Consider the following 15,951-nt stretch of genomic DNA (forward strand, 5'->3'; position numbering starts at 1 on the left):
AGGGAGCTAAAATTGAACATGTTACCTTAAATGTAGAAAAATTGAATCTATGATAAAAAAATCACTATGCCTTAATATGCAATTACTGCTGTCAGTCTTTCAGCTCTCAGTGGTAACTTGTGTTATGTGTCCCAAGGAAAAAAAAAAAAACAGAAAAAAAAAAGGGGGAAAGTGAAAACTATTCCTAAAATATACCTTTTAAACATATGTTCTTAAAAAAATAAAAGGACCACTAACTCAGAGATATGAGGGAGAAAAAGGAAATTTGGATAAGTAACAGCTAAGAATGGGATTTGTGTTACTAATCATTACTATTTACAACACACATTCACATCATATAGTGTATTGAGTCTGCCTGTGAATCCTTGTGGATGAAAATTTGTACATGAGCCACAGCGTGCATTTAGAAGGCCAACCATAAAAAAAAAAAAACCAAAAAAAACTGTAACAAACCCCAAAAGCTGATTCAAAGTAGGAATGAACCATCGGCCAAGGAAGGGTATTCTCCCCCTCTACTCTTCCCTCTTATGCTCTCACCTGCATTACTGCACCCAAGTCTGGGGTGGACAAAACAAGGGAGACTTGTTAGAATGGGTCCAGAGAACAGCCATGAAAATGACCAGAGAACCTCTCCTACAAAGACAGGCTGAGGGCTGAGACAGTAAGTGTTGTTCAGACTGGAGAACAGAAGGCTCTGGGGACACATCGTGTGGCCTTCCAGTACCTTAATGGGGCTAGTAAAAGGAGGGAAAGGGAGTTTTGTACAGGCATACAGTGACAGGACAAGGGGCAATGGTTCTAAACTGAAAGGTGCAGGTTTAGATTAGACATTGGTAAGAAAATTTCCACTGCAAGAGTGGTGAAAAGCTGGAACAATTTATTCAGAGAGGTTGTGGATGTCCCATCCCTGGAAGTGTTGAGTTCCAGAACTAATGGGGAGTTGAGCAAACTGGTCTAATGAAAGGTGTCCCTGCCCATGGCAGTGGGGTTTGGAACTTGATGATCTTTAAGGTCCCTTCCAACCCAAAGCATTCTATGATTGCATTATTTCAGTGCTGCATTAAAACAATGCAAAAACAATACATTTATTGGTGTTAATGTTAACAGTTAAGATGCTACATTTAGTTTACTCAGTCACATTAGAATAAATGGAGAAAAAAGGTTTGAGAAAAAGGTAAGTGTAGCTAATGATGCTAAACGCCCAGCGTTCAGTTCACAGCTATGGCTATATACATTTACTACAGCAATGGATAAAGGCAATCTCTTTGCACTTTGACGAATATTAAGAATTCTTTTATTTCAGCAGAAGTCCACCGGAATGAAATGAGCATTCAATCTCATACAGAAACTTCAAGAGAGACACACTATCTCTCTTGTAGCAGAGTATGTGGGTGGCAAATACAAGTTTGTGGTGTAATATGACAGAGAAATGCAATTCAATGAAGGTAACATGTAATGGAGGATGAAGGCAGTTGTCATTCTATACAGCTCATATGGTACAGAATCACCCAAACACGCCATTCTATTGCATGTAACTTGACATCAGAGAAGTTGTTGATATACAGCTTGAGAAGATAATTTGCATTGAAAGACTGCATATTTGAACTAATATATATATATATATATATATATATATATATATATATATATATGTGCTATTAGAAAGATGTAGACGGGGGGCAAGAGGATTACTCATTGATAATTTCCTTTATATACCTGAAGAAAGAAAATGACTGGTGGGATTAACTCTTTGTTGTGCTACAATGGAATGATACTGCAGCTCTACAACAACACAGCTAAATTTATCTCAAAGGGTACCAGAATATGCAACGAATCTCTTTCACGAATATGTTGATATATTAATGCCTTTATTAATCTTTAGAATACAATTGCATCTTATTTTATAGAATGAAAACAAGGAGGAAAAGATATGGTAATGTGATTACCTAATGCTGGTGGGTAGCTGAACCCAACACAGCTGCTCACTCAGTACATCACAGTGGGATGGGAGAGAGAATTGGAAGAGCAAAAGTAAGCAAAATTCATGGGTTTGGACAAACACAGTTTGGGAAAAGAGAGTTTAATGGGGAAAGTAAAGCTGTGCATGCAAGCAAAGAAAAACAGGGAATTTGTTCACTGCTTCACACCAGCAGTCAGTTGCTCAGCCATGTCTAGGAAAGCAGAGCTCCATCATTGACTTGGGAAGACAAATGTCCCTCATGTCCTTCTTCCCTCAGTTTTATATGCTGAGAATGATGTCACATGTTATGGGATGTCCCTGTGGTTAGCTGGGCTCAGCAGTCCAGCTATGACCTCCCCTAGCTCCTTGTGCATCCCCAGCCTACCTGCCAGCAGGGCAGCAGGAGAAACAGAAAGGGCCTTGCTGTGCAAACACCACTTAGCAAGAAACATTGGTGTATTATAACATTTTGTCACAAATCCAAAACACTGTCTTTATACGACATGCTATGAGGAACATAACTCCATACCAGCCAAAACCAACAGAAAATTATAAAAAAAAAAAAGAGTAAAGGCTTGTTTTGGATGACAAAAGTTAATTTCATAAAGAGGAAGTTAAATGAACTTGGTGAAAAAAATAAACGTGAATTTGACCAAGAAGTTCAACTGAAGTTTAACTAAATCCCAGTTAGCAAAGCTGAATAATTCTCTTGGAAACATGCAATCTGTACTGTGCTCTCTTTCCCTCCTGGTTGATATCCAGACTCCCCTTCTAGCTGTCAAAGCATGTTTTTTATTCTCTGAAAGTCCAGCTGACACAGTTGGCACAGTCTCAGTTACAACCATGCCTAGTTATGAAGGCATTAGAAGTTCAGACAGGTCTTCTGCACTTCTAACCAAAATGGATTATTATTTCATTGTGTGACAGTGCCCATCAGTGATAAATTTGTCATTTGAAGTGGGTCTGCAAAGGTATCTTTTCTCTACAAGGATAAGTATCTTTCCCCAGCTCTTTTATCAATTGCAATTCATAAACAGTAAAGAAGCAAAACATATGTGGCAACACATAGGAGTATAATAAATGGTACTAAAAGAAGGCACAGAAATTATACGGAGTGATGACATACACCCATGAAGTACAGCATAGTTTATTTATTTTTTTTTCTCATTCAGGCCAATGAGAATATATTTCTCATTCAATTAAAAAAAATAAGGAAGACAAAAGAATTTATGTGCAGGGTAAATCAGTAAGTTTATGTAGAACTTAGTCAAACATTTCATAAATTTTCTTGATAAAAATTCATCATCTATAGAAAGGATAAAAGGCAGCAGACTTTCTATTTAAATATTTCCCTGAGAAAGTACATACAGACTTTTTCATCAACCTACTATTTGTTTATTAAATCAAATAAATTTCCATAAACAATTTCAATTTCTTACATGAACAGTCATAAATATATATTAATATGGAGCTAGGGAGATATTATGTGCATATTTTAAGTGCTATCATTATGCATTTTTGTTTATTCAAATTTGGTTTTAACATTGATATATCAATTGAATTTCTGGCTATCATAAGAAATGTGCAAAAATGAAAGTAAAATTACATGTGTAACCAAGAAAGTTTATACTGAAATTATTTAATTAAAATATCAGTAGGATGCAGTCAATCGCTCAATGTCCAAGTTGAGACCAGTGACAAATGGTATTTCTCAGGAGGTGTGTTTGCCCAGCATTGATTAACATCTTTGTTGGTGCTAGGACAACAGAATTGAGTGCACCCTCGGGCAACTTTGCTGGCTACACCAATCTGTGTAGTGCAATTGAGATGCTTCAGGGTAGGGATGACATCCAGAGGGACCTTGATAGGTTTGAGAGGTAGTTAAAAAATATGAAATGCAAGATTCCACACCTGGGACAAGGCAATCCCAAACACAAATAGAAGGCAGAAGTTTCTCAGAGTTTTGGCAAGGTTTGCAAGAATAGGACAGAAAGGACAGAAAAGGACTTTAGGGTATGAGAGTATGTAGTGAGAGGACAAGGTGGGGATGGATTCTAGTGACTGAAGGGGGGTTTATGAAAGCAAGGGAGAGGGATGTTTTCTGCAGGTAGATAGAAACAAAGACAGGGGGCAGTGGTTTCAAACTGAAAGAGGGCAGATTTAGTTTAGATACTGGGGAGAAATTCTTTACTGTAAAGGTGGCAAGGCACTAGAACAGATTTTCCAAAGCTGCAAATACCTCATCCCTGGAAGTGTTCTACATGTAGTAGTTATGTTGAGACAGACACAACTGGCATCATTACCAGTCCTTTATTAAAAACTTCTCATGACTTCTCTCTGACAACTCCACACAACACTGACTCCTTCTCTCTGCAAGTTTCCTTCTGAATGACTGGCTCAACCCCAACCTGTCCCTTACCCAGCCGCCTAACCCTGTCATCCCTCACACTTCTTCTTACCTTGTCTGTCTCTTGCACAACCCCATGTCCCTCACCTCCTCACTGCCCAGCCAGCAGACTCCATCCCAAACTGCAGCAGGCTCTGAGTCTCTAGCTCCAACTAACTCTTGACTAGCTGACCCTCTCTTTTCCAACACCCATCCTCATTGGGCTGGCAAGGCTGTCTCCACTTCTCAGCAATCAGTACAGCTGTAATTCATTGAGGAAATGAATTACACGTCTGCACTATCCTTACAAACTATCCTCCCACAGTGGGTTAAAACTTGGTTCAGGGGAAGGTTTCTCTGCAGGAGTGCTGGAATTAGAGGATCTTAAGGTCTCTTCCAATCCAAGTCATTCTATTATACTAGGTTTATAAAAATATCTACACCAAAAAAAAAAAACCAACAACAACAAAAAAAAAACCACCAGAAACCCCAAACAAACAAACCAAAACAAAACAATACCCAGGCACAGGGTGAATACATGAGCAGGTTGTCTCAAATGTACAGGCTGCGTTTAAGAAAAGACATACAGAGAAGTACTTGACATAACATTCTAGAATTAGAGAAAATTAAAATATTTTTTAGAAGAATCAATTAACCTTGGAAGGGGATCACAACTTAACCCCACAGATGATCATTAAATTTGATCATGGGTAAAGCTGCCCCAAAAATTGATACATAAGGCTGTAGTAAACTCCACTGAGTTGTGAAGGTGCTCCTTTCTTAAGAACCAACTATGCAAAATTGATCATTGGTGACCTTTCTGTTATTGCTAATTATATCAGCATTGCTTTATTGTTTTTAAACTGTGAATCTGGTCTCAGGGCTTTGTGGTTCTGTTTGCACTGAGTACTTGATTTGAGGACTGCCTATGGAGGTAGGATGCAGCAAGAGATTAATAGTGTGGGCAGCCTAGACTACAAGGTGGCTGAAGTAAAACAATGCTATTAATTATTTAAATTTCTATTTTTGATTGCTGAAGTCATAACATATGCAGACAGGGTTTGTTTTGACTCAGTGTGCTTTAAAAACTTGGGTAGTAGCCTCACTATTTCAGTCCTGAGTTATCCTCTATAAAGGACTGCCAATTATGTTGAACATACCACAGTTGTGTGGTAGCTTTTGTGAGGTTTCATTTTATTGAACTCTTTAATTGTGCCTTATTACAGCTAATTTTCACTGTTTGTACAGACTGCTATCCTTCCTTTATCATCCTGCTACACATATCATCCTTCATGTTATGTTTTTGGTGATTCACATTTAGTTATAAGATATATATGCATTTTCCATTCATCCTTTTCAGATCCAGAGAGTGGATTAAAGCATAATATTGTACTTTATTAAAGTAGATAAACTGCTTTATGAATCTTAAAGGTACAATGTGAAGTATATGGAAGAAAATTATGTGAATTGAAAAGAAAAAACAAAAGTCCTAAATTCATTTGTAAAGATGAAAGAATGGCATCAGATTAATGCTAAGGAGACCTTTGTCTACTTTTACTGTAGTGTCTTTAATCACAGAGTAAATCACATCAGCTAGTATTCATCTCACCTCATCTACCTTCTGCTGGCTAAAACTTTGTTTTCAGAATGCAAGTTCTCTCAGTTTAAACTCTAATACAAAAAGCTGAAACTGGTACATCTAGCAAAATGATCATCTCATCTGCATTAATGTTGGCTATACAACTACAAAATATGGAAATTAAATAGCAATATACCCAACTATTTCCTATTTTGTTTGCAACAATGAGGATTGCCCTTAAAACAAACAAAAAACCAAATAGAACCTACTGAACTCTCTGGTTCATATTAATACTAAAAATGAAAACAGTATGAAGAAAGCATGTTATATGAGTGCTCCTTATATGAATCAGGAGCCATGACACTGTTATAGCACCAATAGAACAATACTTCCTGTCACATGCTTCATCCAATACTCTATATGTATAAAATGGAAACATATATCAATTTAAATAACATACAACAGAAAAGATGAGTAGCACAGGAGTAATGCAGAAATGTTTTTCAAAACCTTAGAAGGGAGATTGTCATGGAAACAGCTGGGTTAGAAATCTTTTTCTTGCTACAATTTTATCTAGCTGATGCTTATTTTTTATGATATTTCAATAAATTAATCTTCTTGAGTCATTAATGATTTTAATTTTTCAGAATACGGTGTTACGCTAAGAACTTTTCAGATGTAGAGAAAAGACTAATGGCATATTCATGTACACTGAAACATACAAAAATGAAATATTTCAGTTTATTCCTACTCTCATCTAGCTGAAAGACCAAAAGAAAAGCTGAATAAAAGAGTGAGTCATTCCCTCCATAAAAAGCTATCATGACACTCTACACAATATTTTCCCTCAAGTGAACTAAAGGAAGAAGTAAACCTGTAAAAAGTCTTACCAACTTTGAGATACCTAAAATATTTGTCCCACATGAATTAAACAGGTGAACTGAAAAGTTCAACAAGTGGAAGTCATCTATAAATGTAATTAAAACCAAAAAGGTTTAAAATTAAAACAAGTAAAATAAACAAGTAGCAGGTTAACCAGAAAAAGAACACAAGTACTCAGTGTCAAAAAAGAAAAAATCTTGCTAAATACCCCTGTCTGCAAGAAACAGAAATTTAGTCTTTATGAGCATACCTGCAATAAATACAAATTTCTAAATATTAATTTTCATAGAGAATAAAAGGTGAAATACCAAAGGAAGCAGAATGGAAGGGATGAAAAGTGGCATGTCTTCAGAAAACAACCTGAAGGAAGCAATATAAAACAAATGTAAAAGCAAACTCAAAGAATTAATAGTGTTTCAATGAGCAATATAAATAGCCAAATTGAAACAAACCACCAGGGACTAATAAAAGCATTCTGAAGACTGAGCCACATAAAAGAAGAAGAATGTACAAAGAAACTACAAGGCAATAAAACATACAGGGAATGAATCCATGCGTTTGAAAATGTACATTATTTCTTGGAATAAGAGCTGATCTAAGAGTCTCCATGGATACTTTTTTCACTGCTAAACATGCCGGTTCACTGATAGGTAAAAAGTTTCCTGGACACATTAATCTTAACAAAGATTGAAGTACAGCACAGGTCCTTCAGGACTTTCTCATCAGTTATCTGCCCTTCAGTTTTCTGATAGATTGTGTGGAGAATTACATTCACTCTATATTGAGCTAAAACCATGTTAGTTCCAACATCACCATTAAATCAAGCACTGCGTATATATCATCACTTAAATTTCCTTGGTCATTGCTTCCATCACTTAAGATGGCATTAGGTTGCACTTTTATTACAGTGAATTCAGAATACATATTAATTAATACTAATCAATCCTTATGTTTCTAATGATAAAGATTACATGGGACAGCAAGGGATGCCAAGAGACAGTGCCTATTATTTTCCTCACTATTTTTGATACTGACTTGAAGTTTTCACTGCTCCAAGGAAAGAGGCCAGAGTTTCTTATAACAAAATTGATTACAAGCATCAGATGGTATTATTTAACAACACAAGATGCCTCGTTATGTTGGAACAAATGTTTCAGAATCCTTGGAATAACATGCTTTTTCTGTGTCATCTTCCAGACATAGCTGCTGTAGGTCCAGAACTTGGCTCTATCACAGTACTGAGCAGAAGGTTTATTTAGGACCTTTCCACCCTGCTTATAGGACTTATTGTTACAGTGCTTTCCCCATATTTCAAGAATCTTATAAAAATTTCCTTATGTTACTTGTATCAATGAATAACCTGAATTTAAATATTTTAGAAATTTCTTCCCACAAATTTCATCCTTTCTTGCAAGACAGATTAGAGCAGGCTAAAATAATGAAGGTTCCTATTTTTACTTTTCTTTTTCTTAAATCTGCTGATTCACAACACTGATGCTTGTGGGTTTGTGGTGGGTCCACTTTGGATGGCTTCCAGACCTCCATCTAGCTAGCTGCTTTCTTACTCCCTCTCATCAACAGGATGGGGGGAGAAAATTACATTAAATACATCATTGGTTGAGATAATGACAGTAAGATCACTTACTAATGAGAATTATGGGATAAATAAGCTCAGCTTGGAGAAAACAAATTTAATTTATTGCCAGTAAAACCTAGAGTAGGATAGTGAGGAATAAAGCAAAAACTAAAACATACTACACTTGACCTGACCTGCCTAAAGTTCAGAAATAATACTTGTAAAATCTCCTGTACAAGGTCATCAGGATACAGCAGTAACTGGTCACCCAAGCTATATTATGACACAATTACTTTCCTATCAAACAATTTCCAAAGAGGTTTACAGTGTTCACCTGAAAGGAGCACATGTCTTTTAAGAATAGAGAAAAGGACTTAGGTAATGATTGCATACAATATCTGAAGACATTGATTCTATATGATGTACTTGTATATTACTCCCTCTTATCTTTAGGTACAAAAGTAAAGATCATACTCCTTCACAAAAGTAGACCCTGAAAAGTCCATTACTTAAAGTAACCCATATCTTTTGATGCACAGGATCCCTATGTTGTGTTAATAAAATTAGAATATAGTACAGGGAAATTAGAAAAACAAATCCAAAAGTAAAACAACAAACCAACCAAACAACAGCAACAACAGCAAAGAAACCTCCCCCCCAAAAAACCCAAAAATAATAATAAAAAAACCCAAAAAACCCCACACAAACATAAATTAAAAAAAAAAAAACCAAAAAAACAAAAAACCAAAACATCAAAAAGCCCGAAAAAACAAAACAACAAAAAATCCCCCACACCAACATCATCAACCTAAATTGCTTACAAGGAAAGAATTTTGTCTAGTTATCTACTTTTAAAATTTGACTCTAGGTATTTCAGGTTTCCAACATTTCTGAGATACTTGTACATGAATTAATGATCTATATGATTAAATGATCTCATTTCATCCTATTTAGTGACAGTATCTTATCAACAGCTGGATGGACTATTGGAATAATTTCTAAGAAAGGTCTCAGCTGTATTACAGAGAATTTTAATGGATTATTTTTAAAGCTCCTGAAAAGGGATTGATTTGTCATATAAAAATAAAAGTTTGAGTATTAAAATTGACCACATAGTAAGAAATTGAACTACTTGAAAGTAGTTATTAAAGCATAAGATATATTTTAATAAAATGACATCATAGAATTAAATGTACATATTTTAGTTTTGTTAAATATATGGAGTTCTGGTGTATTAACAAGGAAAACCAATTGTGCTTCTCAAGGATAAACAATCTCTATACGTAAGTTTGAAAATTTAAACTAAAAAAATGAAGGCTTTTGGATCATTTTAATGGACTGTGTAGGCTGCAGTAGCATTTGGGGTACATCTGGTAGAACTCTTTAGAAGAAAAAAACTGCTTTGGAAAGTTCATATGGACATAAATATGTCAGGCTGATGATTGCCTTAATATAGCACAGGTCAATTTGCACATTCTGTGTGCTTTTCCCACTTTAAGCTCTTTAAATAAAATGAAACTGGAGGACCACAAGTCTCAATGAAAAGCAATTTTATCAGATTATGAATCTTCTCTGACAATTTAATTCTCTTAACTCCCCCCAATGGCAATATGTTAGTTGCTCTGCATTTCTTAAACACTCTATAAAGACACAGTATCTGAAAGATCCTACTTATTATCAGAAGCAGCCTAAGTATTACCATAACATTACTGTTGAGTTAATGAACCTTGTTTATTAATCAGGCTAATCAGCTTGCTTTCTTTGGAAACAACCAAATATCTACAGAACAAAGTACTGTGAAGAATCCAGCCTTACATTTTTCATGTCCATGTTCTCATTGGGCCAGTTATTAATTTTCCAAATGCAACACTGTCTACCATGTATAACCAGATAAGCTTCTAAAAAAAATAAATATCTTTATAAGAGAAACTTGCTAGTCTTACACCCACTTTGAATGGAAATTCTATAAGAAAAAATATAAAAATTACTCTTTCCTTTCAAAACATATAGGTTTATTCTATGTTTACTATTATACGGCAACTCTTAATTATTAAGCCACATCAAGACCATTAGTTAATCTTCACCCATTGCTGATACAAAACTCTTTGGGAATTTTTCCACATCTGTCTTAGCTTAGTATAAATGTTTCTGAAATAAAAACTAAAAATAAAGAAATCCTTTCCTTTTAAATTGTACTTTAAGAGGACTTATGCTCTCTTATATTCAAAGAAATGAAAATATAGTTATGCCATAGTTTGAAGAAAAAATATTCAATTAATTTTAATGTATACAACTCCTATCTCTGATAGGAGATCGTTTAATGTATGTAACTCCTATCTGTGTTACTCCTGAATACAAAGGTTGACCTTTTAGTCTAAGGTAAAAAACAGTGCTGCTCACTTTTGACATGGCAGAGACATTGAATATTTCTTGCTCAAAGTTATCTTTAGATGTATCTATTAAAATAGTTCTTTTACTTATAAAATAATAATCTAAATAAAATTAGAAATAGAACTTCCACTGAAGACAGAGGAAACATCTTTATGTTCATTTTTTGTAGCATATTTGATATTGAAAGGTCAAATGTGAGAAGCCATCATTATACACTTAAATAATGTGCAGATACTATTTTAGACAACAGAGGCGAAGAAAAGTGCAAAGAAAGCAGCAGCTACATGCCTAATGAATAAACATGTTATCAGTCTAGTCAGAAAGACAGTTACAGATACAAGTTTTTTGATTTACAGGAACTTGATCATTAGGGCATATCCAAATTCTCTGTCTTCCCTTGTCTGTTGCTATTGAATACAATGATTTATTCAATAATTTTATTTTTTATTGTCTTGCTATTACTTTCTAAAAAGCCAGAAACTACAGTTCTTTTGATAAGCAAAACTTTTTTTTTTTTCCAGAAATCCAGTAGGACACTGGCTGTCAATGAAAGTATGCAGGGATAAATTGTCATTTTTCACTTAAAGATTAGTTCAAGTCAGCTGTGTTATCTTTTGAAGTGATGTGCTTGTTAGAACTGAGCTAGCAGTAAAAATATCCAGCAATGCAGCTACTTGTGATTTCAGACAATTTACAGACATGCTTTAATGATAGCAATGTATTTGTAAGATGGTTACATTTGTTTATCCGCACCTTCACCTAGAGTGAAGGGATATTAATTAATTTAGCCAAGGGCAAAAATGGAATGTGTATCACATTTAGATTAAAATTCTCCTCTTTTTTTGCTCATTGTTAAGTATTCACATCAGTACAAAATTTTCCCCTTCTCTAATTCAGTTTGCTATTATATTAATAATGAAGCTGCAAATTATGATACAGCAAGTCTTAACTCTTTTCCGAAAAAGAATGATTTCTGCAGATGACCCCTGGTTCACTATGAGTTTTTTTGATCATTTGACTGATGATGATGAATCACTGCTATACACAGCATTTTTTAGAGTCACTAGAAGGAAAATCATAAATTTTGGTATATATGTCCATTACATAAATGTCATTGCTCCAGATGACACACACACACTGGGAATTATAATGAAAATTAATTGGGTAAGGAAACCTTTACAAAGTGACGGGCTTTTCTTTAAAGGAAGAGGCAGAGACTAACACAATGCCAAAACAATTTTGTTTCCTGTCACTCACATTCTGCTGTATGAAAGAGATCTCCTTCTAGGTCTGTGGAAAGAAAGAGGTGGGGACGCTTCTCTGTAAAATGCACTGTAGATAAAAAGTTTGGTGAACACCAGCAAGAGTCAAAACACAAGACAGCTAAGTCGTGCATTGAATGTGATAATCTTCATCTCAGAAGAGCAAAGGAGATAATGTTTGTGTTAATGTTTTGTTACAGCCTTTATTCAGTGAAACATCTGGCAGCCTTACATTTGTCTCAGTGAAGCAAAAGCATCACCTTATCTTTGAAGATATAACTCAGTATTGTCTTCAGTTCCCAACTCGGCAGATACCAACCTTAAAGCATTCAAGGATCTCTTGTTATTAAATACATTAAAGTTCTCTTAAAATAAGTTGTTCAGGTTGAGAGGGTTCATTGGAGACCTGTATTTTGGTACTCTGACATTTCGAGGTTTCACTAATCACTATCAGTTTATCTTCAAAACAACACAGTACTATAAGTATTTATTATCCCATAACTGTATAAAATTAGTTTTCTTTACCTTATTTTCCATAGGAACAATGAGCTTATAAATGCACACATCAAAGCAAAAACAATTTTAGAATTTATCAGTAATTTATCATTCATATTTATGAATGAACTTACGAGTTCAAAATCAGTACCCCAGGCTCCTTGATCAAAGCAACTTCTAAGGTTAGTTCTTAGTCAAAAAATTATATGCAAAATCTCAAATTAAACAATGTATATATAATTATAATAAATTTTTCAGTATCATATATATCTTTCTCTCTAATTTTGATCGGTCTTTTTGCATTGTTCTTAGTTCACTAGCTACCTGGCCTAATGCATCTTAGATGTCTCTTATATCCTCCAGCGTATCTTCCAGCCTTATACAATAACTTGAATACTTCAAGACATTTCAGATGCCACAAATATCAGGCAACCAGATCAAGGTCATATAAACTTTAGAGCAATGTTCAGTTTTTTTGGGAGTTAGTGATTTGACCAGTGGAATAGGATTTGAAAGATTGGGTTTTTCATGTTCGCTAAATTTCAACATTTTGCTGCCTAAACCCTACATTTTTTGAAAGAATGTGTTGCTGTAAAGTTTCTATACACATATACACCAAATAATTAAAAATTTTCAGTTCTGTCATATTTCTTTCCCAATATGTTTCAGTACAAGTACTTTTTTATCTAAGTAATCTATAATTTATAAGAATTTCTTATGATAAATCAGAGATAAAGTTTATTTTATTAGGCTAAATAGCTAGCTCTGTACATTTCATGATGCAAGCAGAATTTCTGCATTGTAGAAGACTCTATAGCACATAAATAGCAAATGTAGGGCTCCCATATTGTGCCAATGTAGCAATTACATAAAAAGTGTAAATGCTTACCAAAAGGGCAATTGCATTTGAAGCCACTTATGTCCTCTTCACAAGTTCCTCCATTCCAACAGGGTCTGTCTTGACACTCAGTGATGAGAAGAGAACATGTTTCTCCTGAAAATGTGAAGTAAAAAAACCAAAAAATCAAACAAACAAAAAAGGACAAATATGCTGATGTGTTCAAATCATAGAGATATGTTTGAAATGAAAAAAGTCTATGGGATTGTCACAGTTTACATGGTGACCCCACTGGTCACAGTACACTGCATACACAGGACCACTGATGGACTCCCTGTGTGTCATGAATTTTCCTGCTTCATTGGTTACAAGGCACTCCATTTTGACTGACAAAGTTGAAAGCATTACAGTCAGGAAAACAGAAAGCTTTCCTACTGAGGTTATACATAATCCAGAAGCTTTTTTTTTTTTTTTTTCAGTATACAAATATACAGCATACAAGCAATTTTTGTCCAGTTTTGTCAATAATTTTCTTTCATTTTGCTCTCTGACATCTTTGAAATAGAATTGTGAAGTATCATTGCATATGAAAATCAAGCCAACACTGATTTACAGACATTTATGTGCAATACAACAATTCAGTCTATGTTCTTCAGGAGGTTGTTAGTACTGTAATACTGGACAATTCTCTTCATCCATGTAAAATAAAGGAGAAGATCAAATCACTAAAGAACATTTAATGAGGCAAAATGAAGACAAAAGGGGATGAAATAATTAAGATTAAAGTGAAAAAATATAGTGAAATGTAGATTTGTAATCTACAAAAGGGATTGCTTTGATGTGTAACAGAAAAAGCTATTTCTAGTGTATTGAATTTGCAAGGCCAGGTTTTGGTAGAAGGAAGAGCACAGGGATGGCTTTTGTGAGAAGGTGCCAGAAACTTCATCTATGTCCAAGAAAGTCAGTATCAGTCAAGTCCAAGATTCACACACTGCTGGCTAAGGTTGGGTGGACCAATCAGAGATGGTAGTAACACCTCTATGATAACATATTTTAGAAGAAGAAAAGTTCTTGTGCAGGTGAAACTGCAGTCAGAGGGTGGCTGAGTGAGAACATGTGGAACAGCTCTGCAGACACCAAGGTGAGTGCAGAAGGAGGGGCAGGAGATGCTCCAGGTGCCAGAGCTGAGATTCCCCTGCAGCCCCTGGTGCAGCCCATGGTGAGGCAGCTGTGCCCCTGCAGCCCATGGAGGACCTTGGGGATGCAGAGATCCACCTGCAGCCTTGGAGGAGACCCATGCCAGAGCAGAGGGATGTCTGAAAAGAATCTGTGACCCTATTGGAGGTCTGTGCTGGAACAGGCTCCTGGCAGGGACCTACAGAGCCATGGACAGAGGAGCCCACACTGGAGCAGGGTTCCTGGTAGGACCTGTCACCATGTGGGGGACCATGCTGGAGCAGCCTTCCTTGAAGGACTGCATACTGTGGAAGAAGGAACTATGCTGAAGTAGTTTGTGAGAAACTATTTCCCATGGGATGGACTCATGTTGGAGAAGTTCACGGTGAACTATTTCCTGTTGGAAAGACCCCATGATGGAGCAGGGAAAGTATTCCTCTTCCTGAGCAGTGGCAGAAGCCACAGATGGTGAACTGACCATAAGTCCCATTCTCTGTCTCCCTGTGGAAAGGGAGTGCTGTTGGCATGGAGCAGGTAGAGCTGAGAAGGAGGGATGGGTGGGTGAAAGTGTTCTCAAAGGTCTTATTTTAATTCTCTTTATCCTGTGCTGATTTTATTAGTAATAAATTCAATTAATATCTCTAATTCTAGCCTGTTTTGCCTGTGATGGTATTTGGTGAGTTATCTCTCCTTGTCTCAAGCCATGAACCCTTTGTTATATCTTCTCTCCTCTGTCCAGTTACAAAGGGGAGTGATAAAGAGGATTTGGTGCGAGCCTGGTGTCTAGCCAGGGTCAACCCACTACATCCAGCTATAGGAATACGGAGGTAAATCACTTTCAGTAGTTATAACAAGTTAGCAGCATGGAAAGCATGCTGGGCTTTCTGTGTATTGTACAGAAGAAGATAAAAAGAAACCAAATGCTAATATTCCTCTGAATTCTTTGCATGGTGAAAATTATCTGGTCTCTTCTCTGCAGCACACCTACATGCCCTCTCATAGAGTCATACAAACCAAGAGTCTTGGCTCTCAAAACCTGTATCTGCTAGATACAAAAGGTCTTTATTGGAGAAATGAAGCACCAAGATTCTATTCTACACTTAACCTTGTGATAGAATGGCTCCTTTGGCTTTTTTTTTTCTGCCTCTAAATATACTCTGCATTTTCCATATGATTTGAAGATACATGGATGAAAAGGAGGAGAAAAATCATAGTCCACGGAGAGTTCAGGTAACGCAGTAAACTAAAAACTTTCTGCTAAGAGCAGCTGCTGAGTGCTGTCTAACATATGCCATGGCACCAGTGAGCATTACAAAAAGGACTGGCCAACTTATAAATTAATTTCTGAGTTCCTTAATTTTTTAAAGGATTTTCTTTGAAGTGCTGATAAGGTAATGGCACTCTAC

At 35.8% G+C, this 15,951-nt stretch overlaps 1 protein-coding gene across 1 annotated transcript in view; it reads right to left on the minus strand.

The window, feature by feature from the left end:
- Nucleotides 1-15,951, minus strand: part of EYS (eyes shut homolog) — a 706,383-nt gene that overhangs the window by 586,921 nt on the left and 103,511 nt on the right. The window contains exon 11 of the mRNA XM_062489770.1: nt 13,421-13,525. Coding sequence (XP_062345754.1) covers nt 13,421-13,525 — 105 coding nt within the window. The remainder of the gene's footprint in view (nt 1-13,420; nt 13,526-15,951) is intronic.

This window comes from Cinclus cinclus, chromosome 3 (genome assembly GCF_963662255.1).
Source record: "Cinclus cinclus chromosome 3, bCinCin1.1, whole genome shotgun sequence".
Taxonomy (NCBI): domain Eukaryota; kingdom Metazoa; phylum Chordata; class Aves; order Passeriformes; family Cinclidae; genus Cinclus; species Cinclus cinclus.